The 16,206-nt window shown below is 41.5% G+C and overlaps 1 protein-coding gene across 2 annotated transcripts in view; it reads left to right on the plus strand.

Moving 5' to 3' along the window:
• The window catches only part of impg1b (interphotoreceptor matrix proteoglycan 1b), a 33,481-nt gene that overhangs the window by 14,398 nt on the left and 2,877 nt on the right, over positions 1-16,206 (plus strand). Inside the window, exons 11-15 of one of the 2 annotated variants that reach the window (XM_050061901.1) lie at positions 2,091-2,746; positions 12,888-13,107; positions 13,541-13,751; positions 14,808-14,993; positions 15,781-15,864. In XM_050061901.1, the coding sequence (XP_049917858.1) occupies positions 2,091-2,746; positions 12,888-13,107; positions 13,541-13,751; positions 14,808-14,993; positions 15,781-15,820 (1,313 nt within the window). In that variant the 3' untranslated portion in view covers positions 15,821-15,864. The remainder of the gene's footprint in view (positions 1-2,090; positions 2,747-12,887; positions 13,108-13,540; positions 13,752-14,807; positions 14,994-15,780; positions 15,865-16,206) is intronic. The other variant, XM_050061902.1, reaches the window with a different exon arrangement.

The following is a 16,206-nucleotide window of genomic DNA, read 5'->3' on the forward strand; positions in this document are numbered from 1 at the left end:
AAGGCGTGGACAAGCTTTTCAGCATCTGCCGGGTTGAGTGACGGACAGAGTTTTGCAATGTTCCTGAGGTGGTAAAAGGAAGTCTTGCACAGGTGTTTGATGTGAGTCTCGAATGTAAGGTGGGGGTCCATTTTAACACCGAGGTTGGTGACTGAAGTAGACAGGGGGTTGTTCTCGCCGGAGAAAGAGATGCTGGTGAGGGTGGATGATCTGACCTGGTGGGGGGTGCCAACAAGGATGGCTTCAGTCTTGGGCTGTTAAGTTATAAGAAATTTAGCTTCATCCACGCCTTTATCTCCTCCAGGCAGGTAGTGAGTGAGGCAGATGGCAGGAGTGCAGAGGGGGTGGGATCTGTCCGCAGGTAGAGTTGTGTGTCGTCCTCATAACAATGGAATGATATGCCATGCCTGCTGATAACACAGCCAAGGGGGAGCATATGGAAGAGGGTAGGACCCAGCACCGAGCCTTGAGGGACACCACAGGTGACATAGTGAACGTGTGATTTTGCCTCTCCCAATGCAGCATACTCAGTTCGCCCAGTGAGGTAGGATGTGAACCACTTGTGGACGGTATCAGCGAGGCTGATGGTGGAATGCAGGCGGTGAAGGAGGATGTTGTGGTCCATGGTGTCAAATGCAGCTGTAAGATCCAGAATTATGAGGAGGGATGGGGAGCCGGTGTCCGTTGTCACCATTATTGTAAAACCCTTAGAGCTGCTTAAAGGAACAGTCTGAAATTTTGGGGAAACAATTATCTCTTTCTGTGTGAGTGTTAGATGAGAGGATTGATACCACGTATGTGCCTTAAGTCTGGAACTAGAGCCAGGTGATGGTTAGCTTAGCTAACATTAGCACAAAGACTGGAATCAGGGGGAAACAGCTAGCCTGGCAATTCCACCAGTCAGGCTTGTTGGGGATGGAGCACCTGCCACAGCAAGCGAACACACTGTCTGCAGTCATTTTGACTTGACCAGCAGACTTTACTACAAGCCGACTGGCTGTAAAAACAGGCGACATGCCTTACATTGTAAAACCAGCAACTGGCAATTTGACCAGCTGAGTTGCAGGTGACACCATCAGCTGGCTTGAGTCGAGCTCAGACGGCCAGTTCACACCTCTGCAACTTTTCTCTGAAACATTCTAAAAAGGATTCGTCTTGTCGCAAATCTTTGGTCTGAACTGGGCTTGAAGCTCAACTGTTGAATCTTATCTGTTTGATTTGTACACATACGGTAATGTATAATTACAATTTGTTAGGTGGTTGTAACTGTTTATGTAGAGACGCTAGTTGCCAGACAGCCTCATTGTGATGACAGTGTAGCTGTTTGCCTGTTTCCAGTCTTGATGACCCCTGGCTCTGTTTTTAAAACACTAACATGAGGGTCTAAAGAGGGTAGAGCACTGAAAAAAACTTGGTTCTGAAGCGGAAATTCTTCTGCACGAAGTGAATGCAAAGTGAGCTGTCATATTTTGTAGCGTCAATAGTGGATCAAAATATCCTAAAAAAGATGCATGGCATGCTATGACTCATTCAGTGAATGCTGTATTTGGAGAAAAGCACACAACTGATGAAGTAAACAAAAAAAATAAAAGGATCAATCTCAAATCTGAGGCTAAAAACATATTGCCAAGCAGAGAAGAAAGACACTGACCACTGAAGGAGGCAGGGTTGCCCTTGTCACTAAATAGATCTACATGGTCTTGGAAGACGTGCTCCTTCCTCAGGACACGGTCTGCGACAGGCCATTCTGACATAGACAAACATATCAGAGCTCAAATATGAGTAAGAGTCAGAGATTCTGTTATTACCTAAGAACAAATCCCAAATAAGAAAACATTGGTGAATATTTGTGAAAAATGCAGAAGTAGGTTTTAGAAGAAATGTATTCAGTTGTCAGATGAGGCCCAATCTTATGTGACTTTTGGAAAAATGTTCAAACTCCTAAACCTTTCGTCAAATCATCAAAGTGCTTGAGTGTCCTGCCTGCAATGCCTTTATATAACAATTACTGTACCTGTATAATTATCTTATACATAAAATAACTCCGTCTGGTCCTAACATGCCTTTTTTGATATACGTTTTTTTACAAGAACCTGAACCAGCTGATGGGATCACTGAGGAGCTTCCAGAGCAACAGAACGAGGACCTTCCCTTAGAAACTCCAGACTCCCAACCAGAAGAAGTCATTACTGATGCACCTGCTGAGGTTAACTTGGACCTGCCAGAGTCTACAGATCCCATTGTTACCGAGATATCTGTTGTAGAAGCAGCAGAAGCCATCACTACACCATCATCTCATGAGGATGTCGTCCAAGGCATTGAACCAGAAACAGATGTGGAGCCTTTGCCATCCCCTGCAGAGAGTGGCGAAGCCCCCGAGGACGGAGATGAGTCTAGTGGAGGGCACAGTGGAGTTCCGCCGGTCTCAACGCCCTTGCCTCCTGAGAACTACAACATACAAGAGGATGTAGGGTTAAGTCAGAACAGGACCAGTGTGGAAATGATTGAACCTCTGGAAGAAGACAGCGGGAGTGGATTCCCCTCAGAGTCTGACGAACGTCCGTATGAATCCACGGCTGCACCGGCCATGAGACAAGCCAGCACCCCTCTGATGACCGCAGTGGATAAGGGCAAAGAGTTAGTGGTTTTCTTTAGCTTGAGGGTCACTAACATGATGTTTTCTGATGACCTGTTCAACAAGAGCTCCCCAGAGTATAAATCACTGGAGAATACCTTTCTTGAGCTGGTAGGTACACAAGCTTTTGTGCTGGATATCATGCTTTTGCATGCTTCTTTCTCATATTTGCTTTCGTAGTCTGAGCTGAAATGTGTGATAGAAGTACATCTGTGCAATATATGCTGTAAATTGTGGTGTTAGATGATGTTTTAGTAAGAGTGAAAACATTTTGCAGTAGCCCTAAGTTGGTGCTTAATCTAAATTTTGTTGTCCTGGGCAAGTGAGGATGCACTTTAAGCCTTGTCCTCACATTTTTTAATGTTAAAATTAACAGTAAATTATGATAAATATTTATTTTTCTTCAACAAATTTTATTTTTTTATTAAAGTGTTATAAAGTGTGATAAGGCTTTAATCAGTCGCCAAATTCTTGATCAAATCTGCAGTATGCTGATGTTGTAATTTCAGAGGAGCCATTGTGTCAACAGTATAAAGAAATGACTCTGTTTCACTTAGACACAGCACTCTGGGTCCAGAAACTCGCCAAACCCTGGAGCTTCCAGTAAATCTGGGCCTGGGAGACAGAAGACTTTAGCCTCCATACCGGTATTTTTTTTTTCCATATTGGAACTACATGTCCAATGCCTCAGAGAGAGCATGACCTTTCTATTTCTTAACTAACCTTTTCGAAATGCAGTATCTAACAATCTGAAAGCACCTAACATTTCTGAAGTACTCAGCTTTAGTTTTTAGCTTTGCTTTGTCCTTAAATTAGACACTAGACCTTCTTGCTGCAGCTGCTCATGTCTGTTGGTTTTATCTGTGAGTCTGGTTGTAATGTTGGCGAGCTTGGTTTTGTGTGTTTTGCCTTAATTTTTTGATTTGTACTAAAGTTTTGGCTTTTTCAAGGATTGTTAAGATTCTGTTTGACTTGTATTTCAGCTCCTCATTTTGTACAGTTTATGTCTGCAAGTGATTTGTCCCAATTATGGGCTGTAAAATTGCTATTACGTGGAATTCCAAAGAGGTAAACATGCAAAACAGTGAGGTAGTGCAGATGAGAATATAGGTAAGGGCTGCACAGTTATCAAAATATTATTGAAATTGCAATATGGCAAAATACAATATTCAATCAGAGGAGTTGCAAGATAAAATGTTTCACAACATACCATTATAAATGAAGCATTGTGGTGCTACGGAGATGCTCTGGCCTACAAATCATATTCTAGATGTAAGGGAACACGTTTGTTTGGTACAGACCACGGCAAAGTCATATCATCATCTTTTTTTCTTAGTTTTTTGCAGCCCTTATATTGACATCACTCTCATATCTGTCCCTTCAATACATAGTTGGAGCCAACAGCTGGTTAGCTTAGCATAAAGACTGGAGAAAAGAGGAGACAACTAGTATGGCTCTGTCCAAAGGTAACAAAATCTCATTACCTGCACATCTAATGCTCTTTGTGGTCCTTGATATTGTCACAGCTGGTTGCCAGACTTAACAGCGAGAGCAAGACAGCCAAGAAATAGTCTGCCTCATAACCCCCTATGAAATCACAAATTGTAATTCTTTGCTTTTTGGAAGTATGTTTTGTCACCTTTGGACAGAGCCAGGCTGGCTGTTTCCCCCTGTTTCCAGTCTTAATGCTAAGCTAAGCTAGCTGGCTGCTGGCTGTAGCCTTAATTGGGATTTAAACTTCTGGGTCAGCTCTATGCAGAGCCTACGCCGTAGCCTATGCACGTAGCCTACGCCGTTGTGAGCATTTACACTTGTGAGGTGGTGTGTCTGTGTCACTCTGCAGTTACACCTCCAAAACACTAATCAGCGGCGGAGTTTGTGTGAAGTGCTGTAAAGTTTAGTTGATTCAAAACATACATTAAACATGGCTTAAACACAAGCACACAAGTCAGCTTCACTATAACGCGAAGCATTTATAGACAAAGCACTTGTCTTTTGCTGGACACATTTTCCCCACAAATACAACATGCTAGCGTTATTAGCACAAGCCTATGGCATTTTACATTGTATAAATTAGCCTAGCGATGAGCAGAGATTTCCTCTACTCATATGAAGCCAGGATAAATCACACACAGGACTTAAAATGCTGTTTTGTGGAGGCTTAACTGTCTTCACAATTTATTGTTTCTTATCTTTTAAAATAAAGTAAATAAAAGGTTCCTTTCCACTGAGGGAAATGGTTTCCAGCATACAAGAATAGGCAAGAGGTCTGCGTCACTGCAACTTGTAGTTGTATTTCTGGGGAGGCTGCAATTTTACCATTCAGGGCAATAGTGCAACATCAATGTACATCCACTGCTTGTTTTTGCCACTGACTTGCTCAGATTGTTAATTTAAGTGTCTGACAACATTATGGAAGGGATCCTACAGGGAACTGAAATGTTTGTCTTTACCTTTTGCTGATCTGATCTGTTTGTTGGTGTGTATAACCAAGTTTCACTCAAGCAGAAATATCGCTTCGACATCTTGTAGACTTTTTCACATGGTCAAAATCAGCCAAGTATTCAGCAATGACAAGTTCTTCCTGACACTCCTCTCTCCAACTCTCACTATCTTTTTCACTGTTAACTTCCCGCAACAAGTTGCCTCTCAAACAACAAACAGACCGCACCAAGCGAAAGATAAAGAAAAAGTTTCATTTCCTTGTAGTGTACTTTTCATAATGTTGTCAGATGTATAGTTTTAATAAAAGTCTGAGCATGTCGGTGGCAAAACAAGCACTTGTAGTGGATGTAAATTGATGGTGCACAAATGCCCCGGGTGGTTACATTGCAGCCTGTTTCGCCACTGCAGCTGCAACACTCTCTCAATACTGGACCAGTTTCAAAACTCCATTGGTCACTGAGGCACAAAACATGGGGGAAAGGGTCCAGGTTGAAAAATACTTTAAGTGGACAGACATGAGAGTGGTATCAATCTTCTCATCTAACTCTTGGCAAGAAAGCAAATGAGCATGTTTCCCCAAAATGTCAAACTATTCCTTTAAAGAATGGCATTGTAAGCAAAACATCTGTTGTCTTTTGTTTGTATAGACAAGCTCTATGGTGTGATATACTACTGCTTGTTGAAGTTGCTTTGTATCCTGATGTAGCATACACTCATTATCTGTCTATTGTGAGTCTAAAGGTTTGTGTTTACGTGTCCATCTAGTCAGGCTAGTTAGTTTCTGACCAACAAAATCCAGAATATATTTTTGTACATGTGTTGCTCATGTGTGTTACAACACTGACCAGTGTGTTCGTGCATGTTTTGAAGCCTTAAAGATAAACCTGCAGAGTGAGTGAATGAATAAATGAATTAATGTGGAGCACAATAATGTGATAATAGGCTTAGTAATGCAGCTTTATGCATTTTGTGTTGCTTAAACTGTATTGCTTTTGTACATGGTAGAGAGCAAACTAGCCCGGGGTAGTCTGAATCATGAGACCCGGGTCTGCCTTAGTCATTGTAGGACTCAGAGGTTTGTGACTTGTGGTAAGAAGCTTTAAGTAATTCTGGTCAGTTCCAGCACCACACACACACGGTGCTATTAATGGGTCCAATCTGCTTAGTGCGACATCAGTCAGGTTACATCTGTATGGTGCAGCAGTATTACTGTGTTGGCTATCTGGAGTTATAGATAGTATTTGTACAACTGTAGGCGACAAGACGATGAAATAAAATAGCTCACAGATTGGTCGAGGTTGTTTTGGAGCATTTGTGTGTAAATTCATGTTTTTTTAATCGATGCTGGAGTGTTTCCTTTTGTTCCATTTTACTACATTTCTAAATTTCTATTGTGTCTCCTAAAACCACCTTATTAGCGTACATCAATGCAAGAAGCATCACTTGACTGCCCTATTTAGTTTCAAGGCTTACCCTGAGGTTGACGGCAGGACATATTTTTAGGCTTGTGCCCTGTGCTCTGTGTTACGTAAAGGCCTCAGCCTCAAACTGAGGAGGTGCATCGATACAAATTGGATTGTGTGTTTGCTGTAATGCCAAGAAGCAGAGGGAATGTGAAGTTACACAGCTACTCTGGGTTGGCTTAGTGTTTTTGATGATAAAGCCTCTTTGGTTCAGATAAATAGTTAATGTGTTTCTCATTCATTTTCGCTTATTTATTACAGTAACATACTGTAAAAAGTAGAGGTTTTGATGATTTGTGCTGTGAATTTGATCTGTTTTTATTCTGCAATTTTCTCAATTAAGCTTTAAAAGTCCAGTGTGTAAGATTTAAGGGCATTTAGTGGCATCTAGCTGTAAAGATTGCAGATTGCAGCATCATAGTGACTAAATGCACCTTTGCAGATTGCAACCAGCCGAAATTTCTCCTGGTCAGAAACCTTTCAGGTTTTTACCGGGAGCCATGTTATCTGCAGAGGTCTCTTTCTTTTTAAAACAAATGGACCCATTGAGTTAAGCCAGTAAAAGTTGAGTCAATTTTATTTGTACCGCAGCACATTTAATACAAAGGTAAAGCATAGAAAACATTGAACAATGAGATAGAAAACATATAAAATACTCCACATAACCATTCAGCAAACCACACAGTGCACACACTTATACACACAATACAGTAGGCACTCACAGATGGACTACAGGCGCACACGAAGGCACATGTATACACGCACACACACACACACACACACACACACACACACACACACACACAGACTGCTTTTAATGGATGATACAGTCATAGCAGATCTCAGGTTATCAGGCAGTTTCTATCAGAAAACAGCATCATAATGACTAAATGCACCTTTGCCTGATTTAGATTTAATCCGAGATACATTCAGGAGACACATGCTTGATGATCTGGGGGATCTGGTTGAGCTATAGCTAGTGGACAGGTCAGAAATATATTAAGGAGCCATACCATTTAAGGCTTTGTAAACAAGCATTCGATTTTGTGCTGTACCCATAGCCAGTGGAGTGTTTTCAGTATAGGTGTAATGTGCTCTGTTTTCTTTGTCTCAGTTAGGACTCTCACTGCAGCATTGTGAATTAGCTGGAGCCTGCCTATTGTCTTTTTGGAAAGTCCAGCAAGAAAGGGCATTACAGTAATCCAATCTGCTGGAGATGAATGCATGGACCAGTTTTTCAGAGTGGTAGGAAGCTGTCTTAGTAATTGTCCTGATGCAAAGTTAAGATTGGTATCAATATTAACACCCAGATTTCTGACAAGCTCACTGTGGTTTAGAGAAAAAGACAATATTGATACAATCTCCTGCCAGTAAAAACACTGAATAAGGCAGTTTCATGCTAAAAACCACTTATTCTTCTATGCTGTTCAGCTCGGAGAGGCTGCTTACTACAGTGGCTGACACAAAAATATGAATGGCCTTATCTAGAGCCAGTGTTTCGTTTGTCCGGGCTACTGTAGAAACCAACCTAGTCTCACTCTGAAATCGTTGAAATCTGGCGCTTGGGCAGTGACTTGTGGTGTCAGACACTGACGAAAATGCTGTCCTTAAATGTTGGCAGCCGGTTGACGTTATAGTTTTTGTCAGCGTCAGGGTGGCAAATGTCGGAGTAGGGCAGGTGGGAGTGGTGATGGATGGGTCCAACAATCAACGGGCTTTCACCTGGGTGAGCGGTGTTGCGTCTCGTAAGATTATCAAGCCAAACCCTGTACTTTTTCCCAAAACCTAGCCACGTGTATTTTTTTGCCTAAACCCAACCACATTGGAGGGGGGGGAAAAAAGTCAATTTGTGCTGTTGTACTGACGTAGTGAGTTTATTTTGAAAGAGACTGTATGTAAACATTAAATTTCCTGTGAAAACGGAAGTGTATCTTGAAAGAAGACAAAGCATGTAACAGGCAGAACTTGACACGGCGTCCAAGAACGTCAAAAACCAACGCACCCAGGGTACCTTGCACGTCTTATCTGGATGTGGAGAGTCCATGACCAAACGCTGATATGTGACGAGGTCGGAGTGAGAATATGTTGTACTAACATGGCGGTGAAACATTGGCAGACTACATGGACAAGGAGACATTCCCTATGTAGATATAAATGTCTTATCTAAGGTAACAAAAACGCAGCTATTCTTATTTCAGGTGATTATACACTAAAGAAAACAAACCTATTACATTATGCTGCACTTCTGTCAATATATCCCCCTAAATCCTACACACTGGACCTTCAAGTTTCCAATTAGTTTTCTTGGCATGAATAAAAACAATCAATGTCCGCACTGGGCCAGGGATATGAAGTATTAGGGATACATACACCCAGAGATACATATTATGAGCAAATGTCCAAAACAATAATGAAACTATCACTCCATCTCCAATCTTTAATGGTTGCCCAAACTGTGGTTACTGCAGCTTTCCTCATTAATCGATGTATTTAGCTTCCTGGCAAAACTAATGTGGTCAGACGTTTGAACTGGTAAGTATTTACCGTATACTCTCTGTTCTCAGTACCCCATTAGGAATAGTCAACATACTGTATCTTCCTTTTAAATGGGCTATTTAGGCACTGGGGGGCACTTTGAAGCAAATATTTCAAACTGGTCTGAGGTTTATAGATCACTGAGCAGTACTAGGAACATCAATGAAAAAATGTCACATAATACATATTCTGCAGCCCATTTAAATGGACACAGTGTAATGCTCTGCTGGATATTGGACCCCATTTGTGATACTGTACATTTACTATCTCTCATATATATGTATGCATATATATGGACCATTAGTTTGCCCCCATTACTCCTGTACCTACTGGTTTGTGAAGCAACCAATAAAATTGGACATGGAGGTTGGAATGACTTTATTTGCCACAGTAAATCATAAAAAATGGCGGCATAATATTCCTTGTGACTGTTCCTTTTTTTTTTTTTTTTTGACATCAGAGAAGGGATGAGGTTTTCCAAAACAAGAACCAGTAGATACATGTGTAACCTCAGAGAAGCCTATGTGATCGTGCCAAAGACTTTATGGTTGTGTTTGTGTTATGCTGTCTACATTTCTTAGGCGACAAAGGAATCTACATTATTGTCCTTAGTCCACAATACAGACTGCACTGAGGTTTGTTGTGAAAGAACTCGGCTTTGACCTTGTGTGGAAGGCAACAGAGCAACAGATTGGTATCTAATCTACAGTGTAGATGTAATACTTGACACTTTGCATTGAGACAAATGGACGACCAAGCAGCAAGCTGTGTGTCCAGTTGTACTGCAGGCTGTCGCCCATTTGTTCAGGATGTCGGACCCTCTCGTACTTTCTCAGAGACTATTAGCTACAGGGAACTAGCCCCTGGTAAACTGTCGGCCAGTGATAAGTGAAGTAACCCGATCAGAGCAGAGCTCCTTAAGGCCTCTTATCTCCCGCTCGGCAGCCAGGCCAGCTAAAGCATCGTAATCTCTCCCTCTCACACTGCGGCTGTTTGACGTTCGCTTCGCCTGTAGTGAACGTGAAGTGGCTGGAAGGAGAGTGGTTCAGATCGATGAACATTGATGCAGGTCCATTACTTGAGCTGGTTGACTTCCTCCCTGCCTAAATATCACCACAGTCATCAGTCTGAGGCCACAGTCTTAAAAGATTGGTTTCTGGGTTATCTGAGCTGCAGGGTGGGAATATCTTTCAGTGCAACAATGTGGAAAATTGTAAGATATGAGTTAAAATATGGCTGCGTAGATTTGATTTTACTGCACTGATGTTCTTTTTTAATCAGGAGTTGGTGATGCTGTGTGTATTGTAAGGCAGAAGGCAAACTGTGTGACAGATACAAGTTGTAAGTTAATACATTAATATATGATTTTAAGGTAGAGTTTGCTCAGTCTCAGAACCTGTCAGCTATCTGTCTGACGACGCTGAGCCTCTGGCGGTGAGGGGCAGATCCGGTGTAGCCAGTGGATATCAAACCAGTGCTTCCTCTTGCATGAGACAGTCATTTTGGCTAATCTCTATAAACAGATTAGGGCTGCAACTAACGATTATTTTCATTGTCGACTAATCTGTCAATTCTTTCTTTGATTAGTCGACTAATCATTTTTTCAAAAAATGTGTTAAAATGTTGAAAAATGTCGGTCTGTCTCTCCCAAACCCCGAAATGATGTCATCTAATGTCTTGTTTCGTACTCACGCCAAAGGGTTTTAGTTCACCGTCATGGGAGGGTGTGTAAAGCTGCCAGTATTTGAACGTAAGAAGCTGCAATAAGAGTATTTTGGGGTACTGTTATAGTACTACTTTTTCCATGAAAAATGACTCAAACCGATTAGTCGACTACTAAAATAGTCACCGATTATTTTATAGTCAATTAGTCATCGATTAGTCGACTAATCGTTGCAGCCCTAAAACAGATATCTGTGTATGAAGACAGATTTAAAAGACAAGCTAATATAAAGGTAACTTGTTGTTGGACATAGCTGATGGGTTCCAAGACTGCAGTTCGGCCAATGCATTCTGCCTCACTACGTGGACTTTTTACCCGCCGTTCAAACGTAATTGGTCAATACTACTTGGACTACAAACGGAAACCAAAATCTTGTCCCATCGACTATGGATTCTACATCCATAAAAAGAATCTGAGTATAGAAATTAGAGTTTGCTAAACCACATCAAATCCAAAATTCCACTGGAGTCGGTGGCTGCAGAGATGGCAGTTATTGCTATTCTGCTAAACTAAGCTAACAAACTTTTTGCGGGATAAGTTATTTTTACTCCATAATGATTGTATTTTGCATCCGCTGTATTTATGTGGTATAACAAACTCAAAATGTTGTTTAAATTACAGCAAACAGGCAGGCTAAATTGGTTAAATTAGCTTTAGCCAAGGCTACGTCACCAGCTAGCCTTAGCTAAAGCCAGAATAATTGATATATGATTGAAGAGATGTCATAAAGTCAAAGATTCTAGTTGATATTAGCGATTGAGTTGCTGTGTTTTGGTTTTGTAGGGCAGTGTTGGTGGGATTATACAGAGATACTTGACCAGACAATATAGAGTGCTGCAGGAATGAGTCCTAAAATGTGGAAATTAGTTAGCATTTTGTCACTTCCAGTTCCCTCGTATTGAAGACGATAGGTTTTTCGAATGGGTTTTTGGTTATCTGCCTGAAATAGGTCTGTAAACACAAGCTTAAGAGACCTTTATATTTCGTTTTAAGACATAAATACATAAGTAAATGCCCCTATTGTGAATTTTGAAGCTATTAGGTGTTTTAAAAAGTGGCTAAATGAGACTACAGAACGTCATCATGCAGAACACAGCTTTACAGCCTTGTGGTGTCGACATTAAGTCAGGCAACAGTGGTGTAGTTTGTTTAAAGCCTAATGTTAGCTTTTTACCTCTTGGGATTGCATATGCTTCAAACTATCTATAAATCATAAAAGTGGTGCTTATTTGTGAAGATTATCATGCTGAATAAAACATTTGTTTGTTTACTGCAGTATTTCAAAATCAGATGGAATAACACCATTGGCTTTCTAACTAAGGAACCAGGACATCGCCAGCTTCCCTGTCGGCCTACAAAAAAGCATCATCCCTGCAGCACTCTATAGCATGCATATGTTACTGTTAGGCACTTGAGATAAAAGCTTTCATTAAACAGCATATATTATAGATTTATTTTGGACATGCGATAGCTTTGATGCCATGCGAGTCTTTTCATGTGTTCCCGGGCTCTTCCTCAACTAGAAATAGCACGTTCTGTGTTCTTATACTAATGCTTATAGAGCTAACCCTAATTTTGTTCTACATCTAATTACACAGTCTGTGCAGTAATGGCAGGATTTCATGCTTGCATCAAAATTTAATTATGAACTATTCATAGCATTCACACTGTAAAATGTGACCTGAATAATTCAAAATCAGCCGTGCGACGACAACCTTAGTCCTGTCGTTGTGGAAGTAAAACCACAGGTAAAGGTGGTCTCTGCCGCCCTGGTCTCCTTCTCGGGGGGACTCAGATCTTTACTGAGACTTGACACCAGCATGAATCTGACATCATTTCATTAACCTAAATATTCGAGGGGGAATCTTTGTCCTTGTGAGATTGAGAACAGTTCCCTTTTTTACCTTGTAAGATGAAATCTTGCTTGAGTGTGGCTTTCCAGGAGCATCATGTTCACTCACTGATCACTAACTACACAGAAAATTGACATTTTAAATGAGGACGTTCAGTACATCCTCTGAAAGTAGTTGCATAAACATTTTAAATTAGAAAAATATTAATTTGCTTTCCTTTTCCTTTCCCTAAGCTTCTGCCATATCTACAATCCAATTTAACCGGATTCAAGCAGCTGGAAATTCTCAACTTCAGAAACGGCAGCGTTGTGGTGAACAGCAGGATGAAACTGGACAAACCGGTACCTTATAATGTCACTGAGGCCGTTCACTGTGTGCTCGAGGACTTCTGCAACGCCGCGTCTAAACGGCTCGACATCGAGATTGACAGTCGCTCCTTGGAAGTGGAGCCAGGTGAGATGTCCTTCCTTGTGCGTACCGTCTTGTCCTGTGTGATTACAGGATGCGGACGCCTCATGCAGAAAAAAAGAATCTGTTCTTGCAGTGATGTTTATTCATGCTACAAGGTCAGAGCGCCACACGTCCCCATTCTGCTGTCTTTTTCAGTCTGTAGGTGATGTGCAGTTTAAATGTGATGCTTGGAAGAGTTCACGACTGTATGTGACCTCATTAAACACACCTTAGTGAAAGCAGACACCATAATTCACATCAATCAAAATGCCCTTTAATATCCCCTCTGCATCAGTGAGTGACAGGTGGACACCACTTTAATGCTAATAAGCTATCACCTCTCTCTGGTCTCTATCCACACCTCTCTTCCCATTCCTCCTCCTCCTCCTCCTCCTCTTCTTCTTTCCCCCTCCTCTCTCCTCTCTGTTGGGTTCAGCTGACCAAGCAGACCCCTGTAAGTTCCTGGCTTGCAACGAGTTTTCACGCTGCGTGGTGAACAGTTGGACCGATGAGGCGGAGTGTCTGTGTGATCCAGGCTACAGCACGGTGGACGGCCTGCCGTGTCAGAGCACCTGCGCTCTGCAGCCGGACTATTGCATGAATGGAGGCCTGTGTGAGATAATCCCGGGGCATGGAGCCACCTGCAGGTATGCACAAGCTGACGAATCAAAGAAAGCACAAGAGGCATGACCTTAACTTGTTTGAAGTTCTTGCATTTTTAACTAGAGAATGTGCTAGACTGTGCATCACTGCAAAACATTAACACACCTTAAGCCTTTACACATTCTTTGTGTTTGGCAGCCATTATTTTTCATTCATTTCACTGCTGCAGCAGTTTTTATTTTGTTGTAAGACAGTTGAATGCACAAGCAGGGACTGTAGTGAAAACCCTTTCTTAGTGAAGCAGTCAAGTACATTCTAGTTTTGGAAGTTGACTGCTGAAAAAGATTGTATTCTAAGCATTTTATCACACCCAGAAGATAAACGTCAAGCAAGTATCACTGCTGTGGAGAGGATTATCACCATCTATTATTTTCTCACTATTGGTGTTTAGCAGCAGGCTCTATGTTGAATACACCAACAAGAATTAAAGGTCCCATATTATAAAGTCAGAATTCCATGTCTTTTTAAATGTACAGGTGCTATGTAAATACTGTCAAAGTATCAAAATGCTCAGTCTACTGGAAAGTGCAAACAGTCCGTATTTCACAACTATACAACTATAAAGGTACAAAGTGTCGAAGGTGTTGCTACAGTGTTGTGACAGTAATTCTCTTGCTGCAGTGATGGTGCAGACACAACAAGAATGAAGATAAGACCTTGAAACTCTGACTAATCAGAGCAGGCTGGGCTTTTTCAGAAGGGGGGCTATATTTGTGTTTATTGTCAGAGTGGGTTTTCTCCAGGTTCCTCCCACAGTCCAAAGACATGCAGGTTAATTGGTGACTCTAAATTGTCCGTAGGTGTGAATGTAAGCATGAATGGTTGTCTGTCTCTATGTGTCAGCCCTGTGATAGTCTGGCGACCTGTCCAGGGTGTACCCCACCTCTCGGCCAATTTCAGCTGGGATAGTGTCCAACTCCCCTCTGTGACCCTGGATAGGATAAGTGGTTACAGATAATGATCGGATGGATAAGTGGTAATTTGTTTGGTTTCATTTGATTGTGTCTTCTTCTCTCTAACCTATATATGTTCTCTTTCAGATGTCCTGTAGGTAAATACTGGCACTACCACGGAGAACGCTGCAACGAGCTGGTGTCAATGCCAGTAGACCCTCCGTTAATTATAACCTGCCTTGTGGGAAGTCTCTGCTTTGTTTGTGCCATCATCGGCATCTTGATATTCATTAACAAGAAATGTATAAAGACCAGAAAGGCTGTAACTTTGGTGTAAGTACCAGTCCTTTTTATTCTTCATATTTAAACTGCTTTTGTTTCAGGGTGTTGCTTTTGCAGTGATTTGTGATGTTTGGTTTGTGCCTCATCTCCTTTACATTGTAGGCACACCCTTGCTCCCTATGCCTTTGAGAATACTTTGAGGGAGAACCCCGTATTTGAGAACGATGACGGTGTCTTAACTCAAGTGTCCACATTGCCATATCCGTCAAGTTCTGCTTCTTCCCAATCCCAGCAGTCTGAACAGGAACATTTTGCCTCAATTGAAAACATACATCTGAGTATTGAGGTACACTGTGCTGTATGTGCACAAACGACTAAGCTACTAACCTCAAACCTGCGACTACAGTAAACTAATACACTCTAACAAACTGTCTGCAGATAATTGGCTTGTTTCCCTCGCTCATACGCTTCACAAACTGTCTGATGAATCCTTTAGTGTGACTTAAACACTGTCTAGTGTGGCTTTAATGGTAATAAACACAGATCAAGGTCCTTGGGTGCCTTCAGTAGTTGCTCAGAAGCCTTGATCCACACAATAAAACACATTTTTTACACACCATCCCCAACTTTAAAGATGTTTTGTGCCAAATCTAACAAAGGTGTATCATGTTAACTCAGAGTTCTGCAGTAGCAGCTGTAGGTATAATCTCCTGTGGTAGATCTTTCTTCCTGGCAGCTCCTTATATCGGTTATACTACCTGCTTTTGTTCACGATGCCTCTGGTTCTATAATATATTAATGAAGCACACTGTAAACACTGTCTGCTCTGTCTCCACAGATCCCCAGACAACTCTACACAACAAGATCAGAAAAGTTAGTCTCAGAAATGGTTGACTTCCATCACTGTATACCACACAATGAGGTGAGGACCGCAGGGTAACGTCTGATTTTGTAAAGTTAAAGACACAAAGATACACTTGTACCGCAAAAGTTCAAGGGAAACTTAAACTCACTTAAAGTGAAACTCACCACCTTTTGTGTGGATGTCCAATCAGTGTTGATGATAAATGTTGTTAATTAAAGCAATAAATTCTGACATGTGTGCCATATTGACCTAGAAAGCTGTGTTCTCCTTCTCACGACTACTCATGAGTCGTGCCGGCAGTGCGTATAAGTATGCATTGCACGGGAGCTGCTAGCCCATTGAGGAATATTTAGGAATTTAGAAAACTCTGGTTCGAGGACTTCATCAACTCAGTGGTGT

Source organism: Epinephelus moara, chromosome 14 (assembly GCF_006386435.1).
Source record: "Epinephelus moara isolate mb chromosome 14, YSFRI_EMoa_1.0, whole genome shotgun sequence".
Lineage (NCBI taxonomy): Eukaryota > Metazoa > Chordata > Actinopteri > Perciformes > Serranidae > Epinephelus > Epinephelus moara.